General features: G+C 43.8%; 1 protein-coding gene across 2 annotated transcripts in view; it reads left to right on the top strand.

Moving 5' to 3' along the window:
* Positions 1-16,441, top strand: part of LOC121292014 (lysophospholipid acyltransferase 2-like) — a 66,220-nt gene that overhangs the window by 41,784 nt on the left and 7,995 nt on the right. For both annotated transcript variants that reach the window (XM_041213757.1, XM_041213758.1), the window contains 5 exons: positions 1,864-1,959; positions 6,668-6,723; positions 9,003-9,057; positions 10,173-10,359; positions 14,361-14,553. In XM_041213757.1, coding sequence (XP_041069691.1) covers positions 1,864-1,959; positions 6,668-6,723; positions 9,003-9,057; positions 10,173-10,359; positions 14,361-14,553 — 587 coding nt within the window. The remainder of the gene's footprint in view (positions 1-1,863; positions 1,960-6,667; positions 6,724-9,002; positions 9,058-10,172; positions 10,360-14,360; positions 14,554-16,441) is intronic.

Genomic DNA, 16,441 nt, shown 5'->3' with positions numbered 1-16,441 from the left:
AACTGGATTGAATGTGGTCAGCGCGTGACCTGCTCTGCTTTCCTGGCTCTACCGTGACTTAACTAACGGTTCTTAGAAAGACCAGCGGTTCTTAGAGGGATCACTGAGGCTGCCGAGTGAAAGGTCAGGAGCACTTTACACCCTTCTGGCTTCAACACTGCGTTCAACAATTTCAGACCATAACCACTGTTTCCATTTTTTTTCAGACAGGAGATGTTGGTAATGGTTCTGCTATTGCTATTGCCATTTACACCTCTTCTGGACTCATCTTTCCTTTCATTCTTGTACATCATCACCACCTTTTGCCTTGCACTATCAATCCTTTTGTTTTGTAATCATTCCAGCCTACCACCCCAACATGGACCTTCCCTTTTGTACTTTCTTCCTCCCCTCTCCCAACCTCCCCTCTCCCAACCTCCCCACCCCAAACCCTTTCCCAGGTCCTGTTCTTGCTTAAAACCTGTAAATATCTGACCGCTTTCTGGTTCTGATGAAAGGCTGTTGGCCTGAAACTTGTGTGTTTCTGTCCACAGATGCTGCCTGATCTGCTGAGTGTCTTCAGCAATTTCTCTTTTTATTTTAACTTTTCTATTCTTGAGTTTGAAGATTCTACAAAAATTCTGCAAGCCACTGTCGACCTGGGTCTGACACACATCTGTTTACCTACCCCTCACCCTCCCCTTGCTGCTTCCCTCCCCCAATCTCCTCACCTCTCTTTCCATTCCCCTTCCCCTCCCTCACCTCACTCTCTCCTCCCCCTCCTTCCTTTGTCCTCTCCTTCTTCCCGCTTCTCTCTTGCCCTGCCTTCCTCCTTCTCTCCCTTCCTCCTCCATCTAACCTCTTCTCCTCTTCTTCACCCCACTCATCTTGCTCCTCCCTCCCCCTCCACCTCTCACCTTCCTCCCCTTCCCTCCCCCTCCCTGCTTTCTCCCTCTCTCTCCTCTTCCCCCTTTCTTTCTCTTCTATACACCTCCGCCTCTCTCCTCCCTCTCTCCTCCCTCTGTCCTCTCCTTCCCTATCTCCCTCTCTCCTTTACCCGCCTGGCCCAACATTGGAGTCACCCAAATTTCTGAAGCTTCTCTACTGGCAAATTGTTCCGAGGCACCTGATTGGTATCTACAGCTTGCAGGTTTTATGTTGTCAAGGACTGAGGCCCAATTACCAGTGAGTCTTAGAGTGGGGGCTCCAGGCTCACATTCCATTAACAGCCCCAAGACAAGGGAATTGGGGGTGGGGGGTAGTGTGATGAAATCAGCCTTGTCCCCTGATAACTGTCCAGTGACTTGCTTGCTGGAAAAATGCACCAGGTTACAGGAGGGATAGGGTTGCAATGTTCTCCATGGTCAAGTAGTCTAAACACTACTGAGTCTCACCCAGGAAGAATGGCCACTTGGGGAAAGATAGTGGAGGACACTCAGCACTTGTGGAACAATACCTCAGGAACAGTTGTTCCTTCAGCAGAGGTGAACATGAGGAACTTGGTGATGCAACATCTTGAACAGCACAACTCTGTTCATAACAGCACACGTCCCCCACCTACAGTGTATGTCATCTGTTGAAGGAAGCCAGGGAGGAAATAGCAGATGCTCTGAGGATCATTTTCCAACCCTCACTAGTCACAGGAAAGGTCTGAGAGGATTGGAAGACTGTGAATATTGTACCATTATTTAAAAAGGGTATGTGGAATAGGCCAGAAAATTATAGGCTGGTCAGTCTGACTTCAGTGGTGGGAAAACTATTGAAATTAATTCTGAGAGACAGGATAAATGGTCAATTAGAAAGGCACAGATTGATCAGGGGATAGTCAGCATGGTTTTCTATGGTTCTATGGTCTGTCTGACCCACTATTTAATGTTGTTTCAGGTACAGTTTCCTGGTAGCAATGGCATATCTGACTATCTGTCAGATCATCCGAGTCTATGTGTTTGATGGTGAAGAACGGTCTGCTGACTTCTCAGGGTAAGTACAGGAGAAGGGCACTTTCATGCCATTGACTTGAAACGGTCGTTAATTGCAGGTTGGTGCCGTGTGATGTTTATGTCATAATATGTGCATCGCTTTAACCTGTGGCCTCTACAAAAGCATCTACACTGCTAACCAATGTCATTAAAAAGTTAACAAAGCACAAGGAAAACTCAATATTGGAGCTTTTCCCTTCTCAGAGATATATATATATATATAGATAAAAGTTACAAAAAATTTCTGGGGACAAGGCTGGCATTTATTGCTCAATAATAGTTGCCATTTGAAATGGCGGTGAGTTTTCTTCTTGAAGCACTGTGGTCTGTGTGGTGAAGCTGCTCCTACACTGCTGTTAGACAGGATTTTGATACACCAGCAATGAAGCAACGGTGAATATAGGTCCATGTAAAGATGGTGTATGACTTGAAGGCGAGCTTCGTGATGGTAGTTTTATTCCCTTGTACCTTCTGCCCTTGTCCTTCTAGATAGGTTTGGGAGGTGCTGTCAAAGAAGTCTTGGCAAGTTGCTTTAGTAGATTGTGGTTGGGGCGCCGATCAAGGGGACTGCTTTGGCCACCAGTAACTCTGTTTATGACCAAGTATTTTTGAAAAATTAGATGAGGATCTTATGCGCAGGTTCCAACTGGGGGTTATGTTTTCCATTAGGATAGTGACAGGATCAGGTACAATACAGGTTTGACACTTCACCTGATTGTGTATTCCACTAAAATTAGCAACAACAACAGTAATTTATATTTATCCAGAGCTTTTAACCTAATGAAATGTCCCAAGTTAAATCAAGCTGGGTGTAAAACCAAAATTCCAACCAATACCACCTGTTTTCCAAAACGTGGATTAAGTTAAAATTAACTCCTTGAATTCCCTGCTTAAAGCTCAGTCATGATCTAATTCACTTTAGTGACAGACAATTCCTGTACTTCTTTCTACCCTTCACTGCCAGTGTGATATAGAAAATTGGAATGCTTGAACAGATCATGTTCTCCCCAAGAAAGTGATGATCAAAAAATGACCTTGTTAAAGTACATGAGCTGGTAAATGTTATGGAAAATGCAAATTCAGAGAATTACCTCATGGTGTGAGTAGGGCACAGAGAGATGGGCTCAAACAAGTAATACCCAGTGCCAGGGAGCTCTTCAAACGAAAAGTTGATAACATGTTGAATGGACTTTGTGATAGAGCAGTGAGAGCTCACTAGCCTTGGAATCATTTAAGAAACATTTAGTTGTTGTCATGTGGATCTTGCCCCTCCCTATCTCTTGTGGCCTCTAACAGCCCTTCAAGCCACCAAGATCTCTGCCCCTTACACATCCCTGATTTTCATCACTCCACCTTTAGCAGCTGTGCCTTCAGCTGCCTACCGCTATGTTTGGAATTCCTACCCTAAACCTCTCAGCCAAGCCTCATTGTGCATTCTTGGTTGAGAGCCCAGACATCCATTAGAGTACTGAAACACCTGAGCTGGAGGGAAAACATTGCTTGATTGACAGCTCTGGCTCGCTGAACTCTTCTGTCAATTTCATGATGTTTATTTACACAAGATAAAGAGATTTCAAGTCTTACAGGTTCTGCTATTGATATTCTAAAGCATCTGGATGATTGATACCTTTATTGGGCTGTAATGAAAGCAATTTTTATGAATGAATAATGGTTTTTTAAAAGCTTTTTAACACATCCTATTGCCACTATAGGGTTCATTCATTCTATACAGTGTGTAAAGTGGGTGAATGGGCATATAAGTGCCATATCTTGTCAGGGAAGGTAGGACGGGCCATGGTAGGTGGATAGGGGGCATAACTTGGCATGGAGATAGGGGGAGGGGCATAGCTTGGCATGTATGAGGGACAGTGAGGGATGGGTGGGGAGCATAGCTTAACGTGGAGGGCATGGGTAAGACCTTTTGAACTTACTTTTCAAAAGGTTCAATCATCCAGGCCATGGTTCATGACACCTTTGGGGTGCTGTGAATGATGACTCTTTGAAAAGCTGGGCCAACTCTATCAAAATTGCAGAGGACTAGGAAATGCCTACCCCGGCAATGGAGCCGGCCAGGTCAGGAGTGCAGGCCGTGCACTCATAACCTGAACCAGCCCATACCTCAAATGGCACTACTGAAAATTGGAAATCCTGGGAATGGGGTAAGGAATCTCGGAATCAGGCCCTGGCCACTGTTTTCACCTCTCCATGGAACCTTCCTGACTACTTGAAAATCCAGCCAAATTAGCCTGATTGTCCATGCATCGAAGGTTGTGTAAGGAATTGCAACAAAGAGAGTGGATGGGAAAGTGCAGAACAACATCAGATTTGGCCAGTTTGGATTCCATGGAGGAAGAGAGATGAGAGAAGCAATCAGCATTATACGATTAATGAGTGAAAACAGTTTAGAGTTTGGACAGGAAATATAGATTTGTAGATTTTGAAAAAGTACTCGATTGGTTGAATCTAGTGTAGCTGCTGGTAATTAGCCGGGTCCTGCAGTTGTTTAGTGAGGCAAACACATGTATGATTAGTAAGACTAATTTGTTGGTGTGTGTTGCTGTGTCCTGAACATTTTGAGCTGAGTTGGCAAGTTGGTTGAATGGTTTTTTGACCCCTTTGCATGTGGCTGATATTTATTCAATTAGTCATCAAATCATGGAACAATAGCTAGTTCCAAACATCTGGTCTACATGTGAAGCTGGGGGAGCTCCAGGATGTGGTGCTGTCCTCTGCTCATTTAGTGTAGCAACTGGTTTCTAGAATCTGTCATCAGCATTTGAGTATTAGCAACTGTTTTCTGTCAATCTAATCAGCAAGTTAATTCCTGAATTGGTTACTACATTATGAATATTGCTTCAGGAACTCCTCAGGGTAGTGTCCTAGGCCAAAGCATCTTCAGCTGCGTCATCAATGGCCTACCCTCCATCCTAAGGTCAGAACTCAGATGTTCCCTGATGATTGCACAATGTTCAGTATTACACAAATAACAAAACAACCTGTTTGCATGTGCTGGACATATCTTGGCCTGGGCTGATATGTGGCAATTAACATTGTACCACACAAATGCCCGGCATTAACGTCTTGGAGAGAAGATAGCCCAACCATCTCCCTTTGCCATTCAATGGCATTACCATTGTCAATTCCTCTATTGCCAATATCCTGGGGTCATCATTGACCTGAAATTTAGGAACAAGCTATATAAATGCTGTAGCTACAAGAGCAGGTCAGAGGTGGCAAGTGATGCACCTCTGACTCTCCAAAGCCTGTGCACCATCCACAAGACACAAGTCAGGATTGGGTTAGAATAAGCTTCACTTGAGTGGATGAGTGCAACTCCAACAACACTCAGGAAGCACTTTGGCATCCAGAACAAAGCAGCCCAATTAATCATCCGCCAATCAACCACATTAATCGTCCTCTTCCTCCACCATCGATGCACTGTGGCTGCAAGGTGTACCATCTACAAGATGCATTGTAGCAACTCACCAATGTTTCTTCGGCAGCACCTCCAAAATCCGTGTCCTCTACCATCTAGAAGGACAAAGGCATGGGAACACTATCACAATCAAACTCCCCGACAAGTTACACAGCAACCTGACTTGGACATACATTGGCCAATCCCTCATTATTCCTGGATCAAACCCTGGAACTCCCTCCTTAACAGCACTGTGCAAGTACCTTCACCACATGGACTGCAGTGGTTCAAGAAGGCGGCTCACCACCACCCTCTCAAGGGCAAGTAGGGATGAGCAATAAATGCTGGCCCAGTCAGTGATGCTCACATTCGTAAATGAATGAAAAAGCATAGACCAGTTGTTAGTAAAGCATCCTCTGCCACTGCATTGTGATGTCTGGTAAAATAACCACTAAATCAAAATTGGATGAGGGCAAACAGGTGATATCTGTGTAAATGGTTCATGGTATGGAGTGTGTTATATTGTGTGATGGGGTGGAGGGGAAGGTAGAACTGGGACAAAATAAATGATTCTTCAGATTCAGGCCAATAGAGATCCATAAAACCTTACTAAATAGGAGGAGGCTATTTGGTCCTTTGCATTTTTACCAGCTCTCTGCAAGAGGTTCCAATTCCCCAGCCCCTTTTCCACATCCTTTTATTTTTTTCTCTTTTTCCAGTATTTATCAAGTCCCCTTTTATAAATTGTTGTAGATTCTTCTCCCACTGCAGCTTGTGGCTGAATTCTACATCCCAACAACCTTGTGTGTGGATGCGTCAAAAAGTTATTTAACCCTTCCATTTGCTCTATATCACTCATAACTTTATCTGTTCTAACGTAAAAGACAACCATTGTTATTAACTTTAAATGTGACAATTAGATTAAAGGCAGTCATGTCACTGGATACAAATAGCTTGAATGAACTTTGATTTCAAATCAACGAGCAGGCTTTTTACATTCAACTTGTTTTCTATTTGACCTTTCAATATTGTCTAAATCATGACTGTTGGTGATGTCATCTAGGTATGAGGTTCAACAAGTTACTGATACTGGAGTGAAACCTGATGGGTGTGTCAAATTTGGGTGTGTATCACACCCAGATCCAGGTCGAGAATTAATCACCACTAATGTCTGTAATTTCATAGGTACTTCCTGTTTAAAGAAAAAATGGCAACAGCCTGCGGGAGTTTTGAGTAAATCCCTTAGTGCTTTTTAGTGTGTTACCTACTAAAGTGCCTTCTCTTTTTTTTGTAGGCCATTGATGGTGATCACACAGAAAATAACAAAGTTGGCATTTGAACTTCATGATGGTAAGAGACTCAAACTAAAAGAAAGTAGTCCAACTGATCAGTGACGATCAAACAGAATGGTAGATCAGTTTGAGAGGCTGAAAGGCCTACCTCTGTTTACAATCTATTATTTGGCCACAAGAATTTTTTTGGCTGTTTGGCCCAATAGAACGATGCTGGTGTTTATGTTCCATGGAAGCCCCCTCTCACCTCTCTTCATCTAACGCCAACAACATCCCTTTCTATTCCTTTTTCCCTCATGCCCTTTTCTAACTCCCCCTTAACCCCATCTGTTGCCTTAGTTACTCCCTGTGGTGCCAAGTTTGACATATGAGTTCTTGTTAAAGGAAGAAAGACTTGCCTTTATATAGCACCTTTCACAAACCTGGGGTGCCCAAGCTGCTGTGCAGTCAATTAAGTACTTTTGAGAAGCAGTCAAGATGTAGGAAACACAGCAATTTGCGCACTGCAAGTTCCCATAAATGTCAATGTGGTAATGATCAGATAATCTGCTTTAGTGATGTTGAGGGATAAATTTTGGCTGCAGGACACTGGAGACAGCACAGTACAACATTGTACTGTACAGACAGGGAAATCCTTGGTTTGACTTTCCTGTTAGTACGGGGTTAATCTGTCTCAGCTGGCTTAGAGATATGCAAGCATTATAATTGTTCTGAGGCATTTTAGGCCTGAGTTGGATGGAATGAGTCAGGATTCATGATTCCCACGGAACTGCTGACTGTTTCCTACTGCCCTCTGCTGGAAGTTTTCAGTGGTTGTCAGTCCTTTCCTCTCACTCCCATCCCCCACGGATGGCAGAAAGATTGTGAACTTTGATCTTCTGAGACCTGGGCCCTCTTCCCCAAACTTGATGAGATTTGCCACTGAAGGCATGGAAAAGTATAGCCAGGATCCCTTCCACACTGTAAGCAAGAAAGAAAACGCCATTACTTGCTCATCTTGTGTCACTGCTATCTCCCTGGTTGTCAATGTAAAATTGGCAATAGCCCGGTCAGTGTTCCTGCTGTTATGATCCGCGGCCAGACCCTGTGTCATGGGGGGAGATTTGGTAAGAGAACAATAACATTTTGTTAAAGTAGATAAGGTTTGAGATTCAAGACGCTTACTAAGTGAATAAAAGCCACAAGATTACTCGGGACTGGAATAAACAAAATAAGGTTTACTATACAAGTTCAGAAAGATAAAACAAATTATAATATCTATCCTATGCTCTAACATTCAGAGTAAGTATGAGGTTCATGTGAACAGACAAACTGTGGTCAGACACACCACACTACACAATAGATGACAGAAGCGACCAAACCCAATTCCATGGATTTCTCAACAACCCACCCAGACATTTGTCACATTGTGAGCCAACCAATCGCACTGAAACTTCGTCTTTCTCACAAATGTTTCCGATCTCCACATTTGAAGACCTTGCCTTGGAATTCTCTCCAAAAGTCACCCCGTCAACAACGACCCACCTTGCAGGGTTCCAGTCTCACCTTCCGAGATCCTTTTATCCTGGATCCCCAAGTATGCTCAAGCTTCACCTTCCAAGCCCCATTTCAGATCTTCGGCCGTGCCAGGCAGAACACCACTGCTCCAAAGGGTACCTTTGTCCCAACGGCCTGTGGTGCGGATTCACCAACCTATGGCTGCCTTCTTGGATCTCCAGGGCTTCTCTCATGCCCACTTCACTTAAAGTTGGCTGCCTGCAGCTCTTCCTTTACTTTGGAGCCTATTTCTCTGCACCTTTCCCTTAACTTATCAGGACCTGTTTCCATCCCATATCTTTGTCCCTTACCTGGGACTCTCCCTGATGCCTCCCAGCTCCCTGTTCACCTACTAGGTAGTGGCACTCCATTTTATATCTCATCTGAAAGCTGGGACTTTGACAGTGCAACACTACCCTCAGTGCTTGTGGATCAAATCACGGCCGGATCCCCCTCCCACACCGGGAATTTCCGACAAAATTGCTGCACCGGAATGGCAGCAGCTCCAAGGAAATTTCCCAGCCACAGGGTCTTGGCCAACTTTCCTTCCCCAAACAATCACGGTCCTAAAAAGGTTAATTGCAACTTGTGGGATCTTTCTGTGCACCTGTTGGCTGTGGTGTTTGCCTGTTTTAAAATCAGTCACACTTCAGATTGGTTCGTTGTACTTGGTACGTTTTGAGGTGCAATAATTGATACAAGTTGTTTCCCTTCTCTGCTTTTACCACGTCCAGATAAATTGGTGCGTTTGCTTTCTTTGTTGAAACAACCCCAGACCTTTTTTGTCTTAAATCCTTTCAGGTCTGGCCCGCGACGAAAATGAACTGAATCCATCGCAGAAACGTTTAGCAGTGAGGTAGGTATAGAATGCACACCAAGAAAGATAGGGTTTGGATTTGCATTGAGTGATGTCTTCTGAAAAAGAAACGATTACTGTGTTTGTAAGTAAAACCATTCATTTGATATCCATCGAAGGTGTTAATCCAAACTCGTTAAATTATATTCCTGAAATCACCAAACTGGGGGCAAAGGAATTCCACATAATTGAGTTTCATTTCTAATACTGTATAGTGTGATTTCAACTCTAGTGATTGGAACTGTGCTTATTCACTTGTAGTGATATTTGTCAAATTTATTATTACCTTTAGTTAAGTATCAAATAACAATAACCTGAATTTATATAGAACCTTTAACATAATAAAATATCCCAACAGGAGCATTGTCAAACAGAATTTGACACTGAGCTACATTAAAAGATTATAGGTCTGTTGACCAAAAGCTTAGACAAAAAGGTCAGTTTTAATGAATTTTTAAAGGGGGAAAGGGAGGTAGAGAGGAGGAAAGATTTATGGAGGGAATTCCAGAGTTTAGACCTTTAGCAGTTAAGGCACAGCCATCAATGGTGGAGTGATGATAAATCAGGGATGTTTCAGAGGCCAGATTGCAGTGATCTGTAGAGCTGGAGGAGATTAGAGGGATTGGGAGGGGTGGGGACATGGAGGGATTTGAAAACTAGGCTCAGAATTTTATTAGAAAAAACCTCAAAGCTTCAAAATCCAGAAGAGCTCATTTTCCTCTCTTCCGACAGGGAGGTGGCCATGAATGAATGAATTAACTGTCCTTAATGATGATGCAAAGTCACAAAGATTGACTGTCCTAATGGATATGATGAACCAATAACATTACTGTTCTTAACGTGTCTGTGTGTGTGTCTGTGTGTGTGAGAGAGAGGTGGTTGTGTGGAAGGGATAGAACAGGCTTGGGCATCTGACCTTCTGGAGATGTAGTTTCAATAAGGGACTATTGACATGAAGTGTCACACACCAGCCATCAGAATATGTTTAGACACCATAATCGAGTGCCCCCCACTTGCTACTGTCTTGAGTTAAAACGCTGTGATGCAATAGCTTAGGTATATGCAGCTTCTCCTATAACATTTTTGGAGTAAGACATTTTTATTGGGGCTTTCAGGCGAATACCAAGTTTACTTGAGTACTTAAGCTACAACCTCAACTTCATGGGAATCCTTGCAGGACCTCTGAATTCGTTCAACGATTACATCAACTTCATTGAAGGCAGAAATTTTGAGGTCGGAACGAACTATCTTGCTAATGGGAAGAAGAGCAACAAGTATCCCCCTGATGAACCTTCATCTCTGGTATGCTAATTGGCCAATGTTTCATGATTTTAAAAATGACCTTTAATAGGTAAAGTCACATACATAGATAAATTTACATGCATGCACTGCAACCCTAATTTAGACATTATTACAATTGTAAAGAGAGGGCAAGAGCAGAGGGATTTGGGTGTATCTGTGCATAACTCACTGAAGGTGGAAGGACAGGTTGAAAGAGAAGCTTATAAAGCACACAGCATCCTAGGTTTTATTAATAGTGGCATGGAGTATAAAAGCAAGGAAGTCATGTTAAACTTGTATAGAACACTGGTTCAGCCTCAACTGGAGTATTGTATGCAGTTCTGGGTACCACCCTTTGGAAAGGACATGAAGGCATTAGAGAGAGTGCAGAAAAGATTCACAAGAATGGCCCCAGGGTTGAGGAACTTCAGTTATGTAGATAAGTCGGAGAATTTGGGTCTGTTTTCCTTGGAGAGGAGACAGTTGAGAGGAGATTTGATCAAAATCATGAGGGAGCTGGACAGAGTAGATAGGGAGAAACTGTTCCTGTTGGTGGAAGGGTTGGAACCAGAGGGCACAGATTTAAGGTAGTTGGCAAAAGAAGCAATGGTGACATGAGGAAAAGCCTTTTTGCGGGCTGAATGGTTAGGACCCAGAATGCACAGCCTGTGAGTGCGGTAGAGGCAGATTCAATCGAGGCTTTCAAAAGGGAATTGGATCACCATCTGAAAGTGAAATTTTTTCTGTGTTATGGGGGAAAATGCGGGGATATGGCACTAGAAGAATTGCTCCTTTGAAGAGCCAGCACGGACACGACAGGCTGAATGGCCTCCTTCTGTGTTGTAACTGTTCCCTGATCCGATGAATGCTGTCCAGAAGTAAACACGTTACTCCAGATCGGGTCTACCTGGATCTTTGTAAAACTGAAGCACAACTCCCACACCTGGTGTGTTGAAACCTCCTTGAAACAGAGGGCCCAGCATTCCAATAGCCTTTTGTTTTGTGAAATGTAGGTGAATTTTCAAACTCTCTCTCTCCAAAGCATCTTGATGGGTAACATCACTTGTTATGTTAAATAGCCAATATAGCCTTGGGCATCAATGGAGGAGGCAACAGGATACAGACATGTAAAATATATATAATTTTGGAGGTAGGATCAAGAGGTTAATCTCAGCTCAAAGCAAGATCGTGAACTCGGGGGTAATTGACCAAACTGCAACCTGCAAGATTATACAGATGATATTTATCCTCCTTCAAAACGATTCATATGGTTTCCTGATACAGTAACTATGTGATAATCTGGGGATTACCACCCGAGCCATGTGTTAATTGACACAGAGGTAAGCAGATCAGGAAGATGAATGGCAGTGTGGGAAGGAAGGGGTTGCATTTTCTGGGACACTGGCACCAGTGCTGGGATGGGAAGGAGGTGTAGCGCCTGCAACAGGCCCCACCTGAACCAGCCTGGGACCAGAGTCCCAGTGGAAAGGATAAAGAGATCTATGGATGCCGCTTTAAGCTAAGAAGATGGGGGCAGGGGCATTGTTGGGTGCCTGGTTGGGGTAATATGGTAGGAGTAATGCAAATTTAAAAATAAAAGGAAGAGTATATGTCAGGAATAAAGGTAACAAAGAATCAGGAAACAAATCCAGTTATAGAGAGAGCTGTAATAAGTAACATGGTTCCGCTGAGCTCACAACACAAAAACAGGCCATTCAGCCCAAAGGATCGACACATGAGCCTCCTCCTCTTTATCTAATCTTATCAACACATCCTCCATTCCCTTAGAAAGAAAGAACTTGCCTTTCTATAACAAATTTCTCTCTTCAGGATATCCCAAAGAAACTTTACAGCCAATGAAATACTTCTTCTTGTGAGGTTCAGTCAATGTTGTGATGTAGGGAAAGTGGCGGGCGACTTGTGCAAGATCCCACGAACAAGCAGCGAATTAATAACTGGATCCTCTGACTTAATGGTGTTACTTTTGTAAGCAAGTGCTCAATGGGATAAAGAAAATAAACTAGAAAGAAGCGACACCAATTTGGCAGGATCGTCCCTGGTCCATGACGGGCAAGTTTAGGATAGACACCAGGATGTGTTTTGTAACACGCTGATCAACAGGAACATGCTGCCTTGATCCTGGTTCCCTTTAAGAACCAGCCAGGCACAATGATGAGGGAGGTGGTGAGGATGGAATTGGACAAAAGATATGGTCGAACAATCAGAACAGTCTTCACCTAAACCCAGCTGTTAAAACACTTTTTTTCCTACAGTAGCTCTGCCAGAATAGTGGCATAGTTTTAGTTTTCCAAGTGTGTTGTGTGTTATATCTGAACCACATTGCTTTTGTGCAGGAGTACTAACCTTCTGGTAGTGGTGCCCTGCTGTTGGCTGAGGCAGAGTACACTGTTCAACCTGACTGAGACTGAAGCTCTTTTCTTTGTAAAGAGCTCCACATTGTGGCTGTCTTGGCTCACTGCACCCTCTTGCACAAGTCACTGATGGCTCAGTGACAGGAGGCATCTTCCAGAGCTTCATATTAAAGTTTAAAAAATAGTTTTATTTATGCAACTTAGTGTCCTTGAGGTTAATTCCTCTTTATTGAAGTGGTTTACTGTTTAGCTGTCAGCTCTGGCTCAGCATTCACCTCAGAATCAGAAGGTCAGGAATTCAAGTTCCACTCCAGAGACTTGAGCTCAACATTGAGGCTGATACGCCAGTGCAGTACTGAGAGAGTGCTGCACTGCTGGAGACGCTTTCAGATCAGTCATTAAACTGAAACTCCATCCTGCCCTCCTTAGATGGATCTAAAGAGTCCCATGGTCACTATTTCAAAGAAGAGCTGGGGAGTTCTCCCTGGTGTCCTGGCCAATATCTATCCCCCGACCAGTAATACTAAAGCAGATTATTCGGTCATTATTACTGTTTCTGGGACTTTGCTGTGTGCGGGTTAGCAGTTGTATTTCGTACACTACAACAGTGACCACACCTTGAAAAGTATTTCATCAGCTGCAGAGTACTTTGAGATGTCCTGAGGTCATGAAAGGAGCTAGATGAATGAAGGCTTTTTTTTAGTTCTGTAATGTAGGGATCACAATATCTTGTTAAATAAATAGGATCATGGGAATAGGTGGTGGTCATTCAGTGCTTCCAGCCTGTTCCATCATTCAGTTGGACCCCTTTTAGTCTGTATCTCAGCTGCATTAACCTGCCTTCGATCCATGTCCCTGCATTAACCTGCCTTCGATCCATGTCCCTGCGTTAACCTGCCTTCTATCCATGTCCCTGCGTTAACCTGCCTTCGATCCATGTCCCTGCGTTAATCTGCCTTCGATCCATGTCCCAGCGTTAACCTGCCTTCGATCCATGTCCCAGCGTTAACCTGCCTTCGATCCATGTCCCCGCGTTAACCTGCCTTCGATCCATGTCCCCGCGTTAACCTGCCTTCGATCCATGTCCCCGCGTTAACCTGCCTTCGATCCATGTCCCCGCGTTAACCTGCCTTCGATCCATGTCCCCGCGTTAACCTGCCTTCGATCCATATTTCTTGACACCCATACCGACCAAAAAATCTCAGTCTTCAAAATAACTCCCAGCATCCAGAGAGAATTGGTGCCACCAGCCTTGGTACAGTGGAACCTCTCTAACTTCCCGCTACCCCCTGCCCTTTCCCCATTACCCTGAAAAACCTTAGACAATTCCCTTTTGAGGGAAAGTTATCGTGCAGTTTCACTGTCTTTTCAGGCAGTGCATTTCAGATCACCACAAATTCCTACACAAAAATAAATTCTCCCTTGTCTCCCCACGACTTTTGTCAGGTTGGGCTGTTCTTGAAACAGATCAAACTTATAAGCAGATGTATACGCTCAGGAATGTGAATTTGGGGAAAGGTGGCGATGGAGTTAGGGGGTAGGGTAGTTGGGTAGAATTGATGCCCTCCTGCACTAGGGATCTTGCAATGTGAATCATCTGTTGCTGTGGAATCTCCTCATTGACTGGGATTTCATTGATTCTTTCTGCAGGGTGCTGTGGGATGTAAGATACTGATCTGTGCCCTGTGTGTGTTTATGCATCTGTCGCTTTTGGAAGTATTTCCCGTCTCCTACAATACAGACGACACCTTTATTGTCACAGCTCCGGTCCCTGTGCGCTTGCTGTATCTCTATATTTCCCTCCTCGCCTGCAGACCCAAGTATTATTTTGCATGGACGATTGGTAAGAACAACATTCCATCTAATGCGTACAGCAGATTTATGGGACTGAGTACAGAAAATGCTAAAATGCTAGTGGACAGGCATAAAAAGTAATTTTAAAGGTCAATATTGGCCTTTATTTCAAGGCCACAGCAGTACAGAGCTTTGTTCAGACCCCATTTAGATTTCTGCATACAATTTCAGGTATCGCACCTCATCAAGGATATATGGGCCTCAGAAGGGATGTGGCTCAGCCACACTGGAATAATATCAGGGTTAAAAGGCTCAAATATGAGGATGGTTTGCATTGACAAGGCGAGTATGGAAGATTAAGGAGGTATTTAACTGAGGTGTTTAGGGTGGGTAAAAGATTGGACAGGAACTATTTCACTCTGGTGGGAAAGTCCAGAACAAGGGGACATAGCCTTACAATTAAAGCTAGGCTCTTCAGAGCTGATGGCAGGAATTGCACAAAGAGTAGTGAAAACCTGGAACTCTCTCGCCAAAATGCAGTTGACGCTGGCGGTCAATTGAAAATTTCAGAATTAAGATGGATAAATTTTTGTCACAAAACCATAGTGAGTAAATGGAGTGAAGACCCAGGCAAGCCATCTTCTAATTGAATGGTGGAATACGTTTGAATTTCTGAATGGCCTCCTCCTGTTTCTATATTCTGAACAGGAATTGGTAGTAAACTGTCATTTCACCTCTGGTTTCTGGTTTCAAACCTCCCTATGCCCCCTCCTGTATTAATGGCCAGAAAGTTAGTTCCCTCTGTCACATGTAGGACGCTAAAGCTAAGTGGGCCGAGCTCTTAATGCCTCACAGTTCCTCACGAGTTGGCAAGATGCCTCAGCGCAGCCATAAGGAACGTGATGTGGCAGCTACATTGCATACCTGAAGCTCCCACAAACAGCAATGTGTTATTGAGGGGAAAAACAATGGGCAAATACTGGGAAGAACTCCAGTGCTCCTCTTCAAAATGGTGCAGAGAGAATTTTTTTTTCCCAAAAATATACTTAGTTCATAAAATTTGTAAAAGTACATTACTAAATATTCTGATTTGAATATTATAGAAAGTACAACAAAATTCAACTGGTCTCCATTCAGCATGTCTTTAGGAGCCTCGATGTAATTGTGAAACTCTTGATGTTTACAATATAAATTCCTTGTCAGGCTCACAGCCTGACAGCAAAAAACATTTCCAATTGAAAATTACAAATAGAATTCAGCCTTTCCCTATACAGAATGTTTCGCTCTGAGGTGCCTCAATACAATTTCAATATTCTTAACATTTGCAATGTACATTCAATGTCAGGCATCAAGCCCAAAGGGGTTCTACACAGTTTCCAGCCCTGAATGCACTATGGCTGAAAGGCCTTCGACAGTGACCTTTTCCCATTGAGCCGTTTTGGTGGCTGCCCCAAGCTTTAGTGCGTCCCTCAGTGTGTAGCCCTGGACCTCGTGCCAGTCTGCCAAATTTGGTTGCAGACAACTCTTTGCACGAGCAAGCCAGCAAGTTCCGGGCAGACCAAAGAGCGTCTTTCACCGAGTTGATGATCCTCCAGCTGCAGTTGATGTTTGTCTCGGTGTGTGTCCCTGGGAACAGCCTGTAGAGCACAGAGTCCTGTGTCACAGAACTGCTCGGGATGAACCTCGACAGAAACCACTGCATCTCTCTCCAGACTTTCTTTGCAAAGGCACAATCCACAAAGAGGTGAACAATGGTCTCTTCCCCACTACAGCCACCTCGAGGGCAACCAGATGCAACCTCAGTTTAGCATCTGACCTGAAAGACAAGACCTCTGACAATACTCACCCTCACTGATATGTCAGCCTGGATTTTGTATTTAACTCTCTGGAGTAGAGTTGAACTTCCAATCTTCTAGCTGAGAGGTGATTGTGCTACC

Source organism: Carcharodon carcharias, chromosome 19, assembly GCF_017639515.1.
Source record: "Carcharodon carcharias isolate sCarCar2 chromosome 19, sCarCar2.pri, whole genome shotgun sequence".
In the NCBI taxonomy this organism is placed as follows: domain Eukaryota; kingdom Metazoa; phylum Chordata; class Chondrichthyes; order Lamniformes; family Lamnidae; genus Carcharodon; species Carcharodon carcharias.
This window is presented reverse-complemented; position numbering and strand designations above follow the sequence as displayed.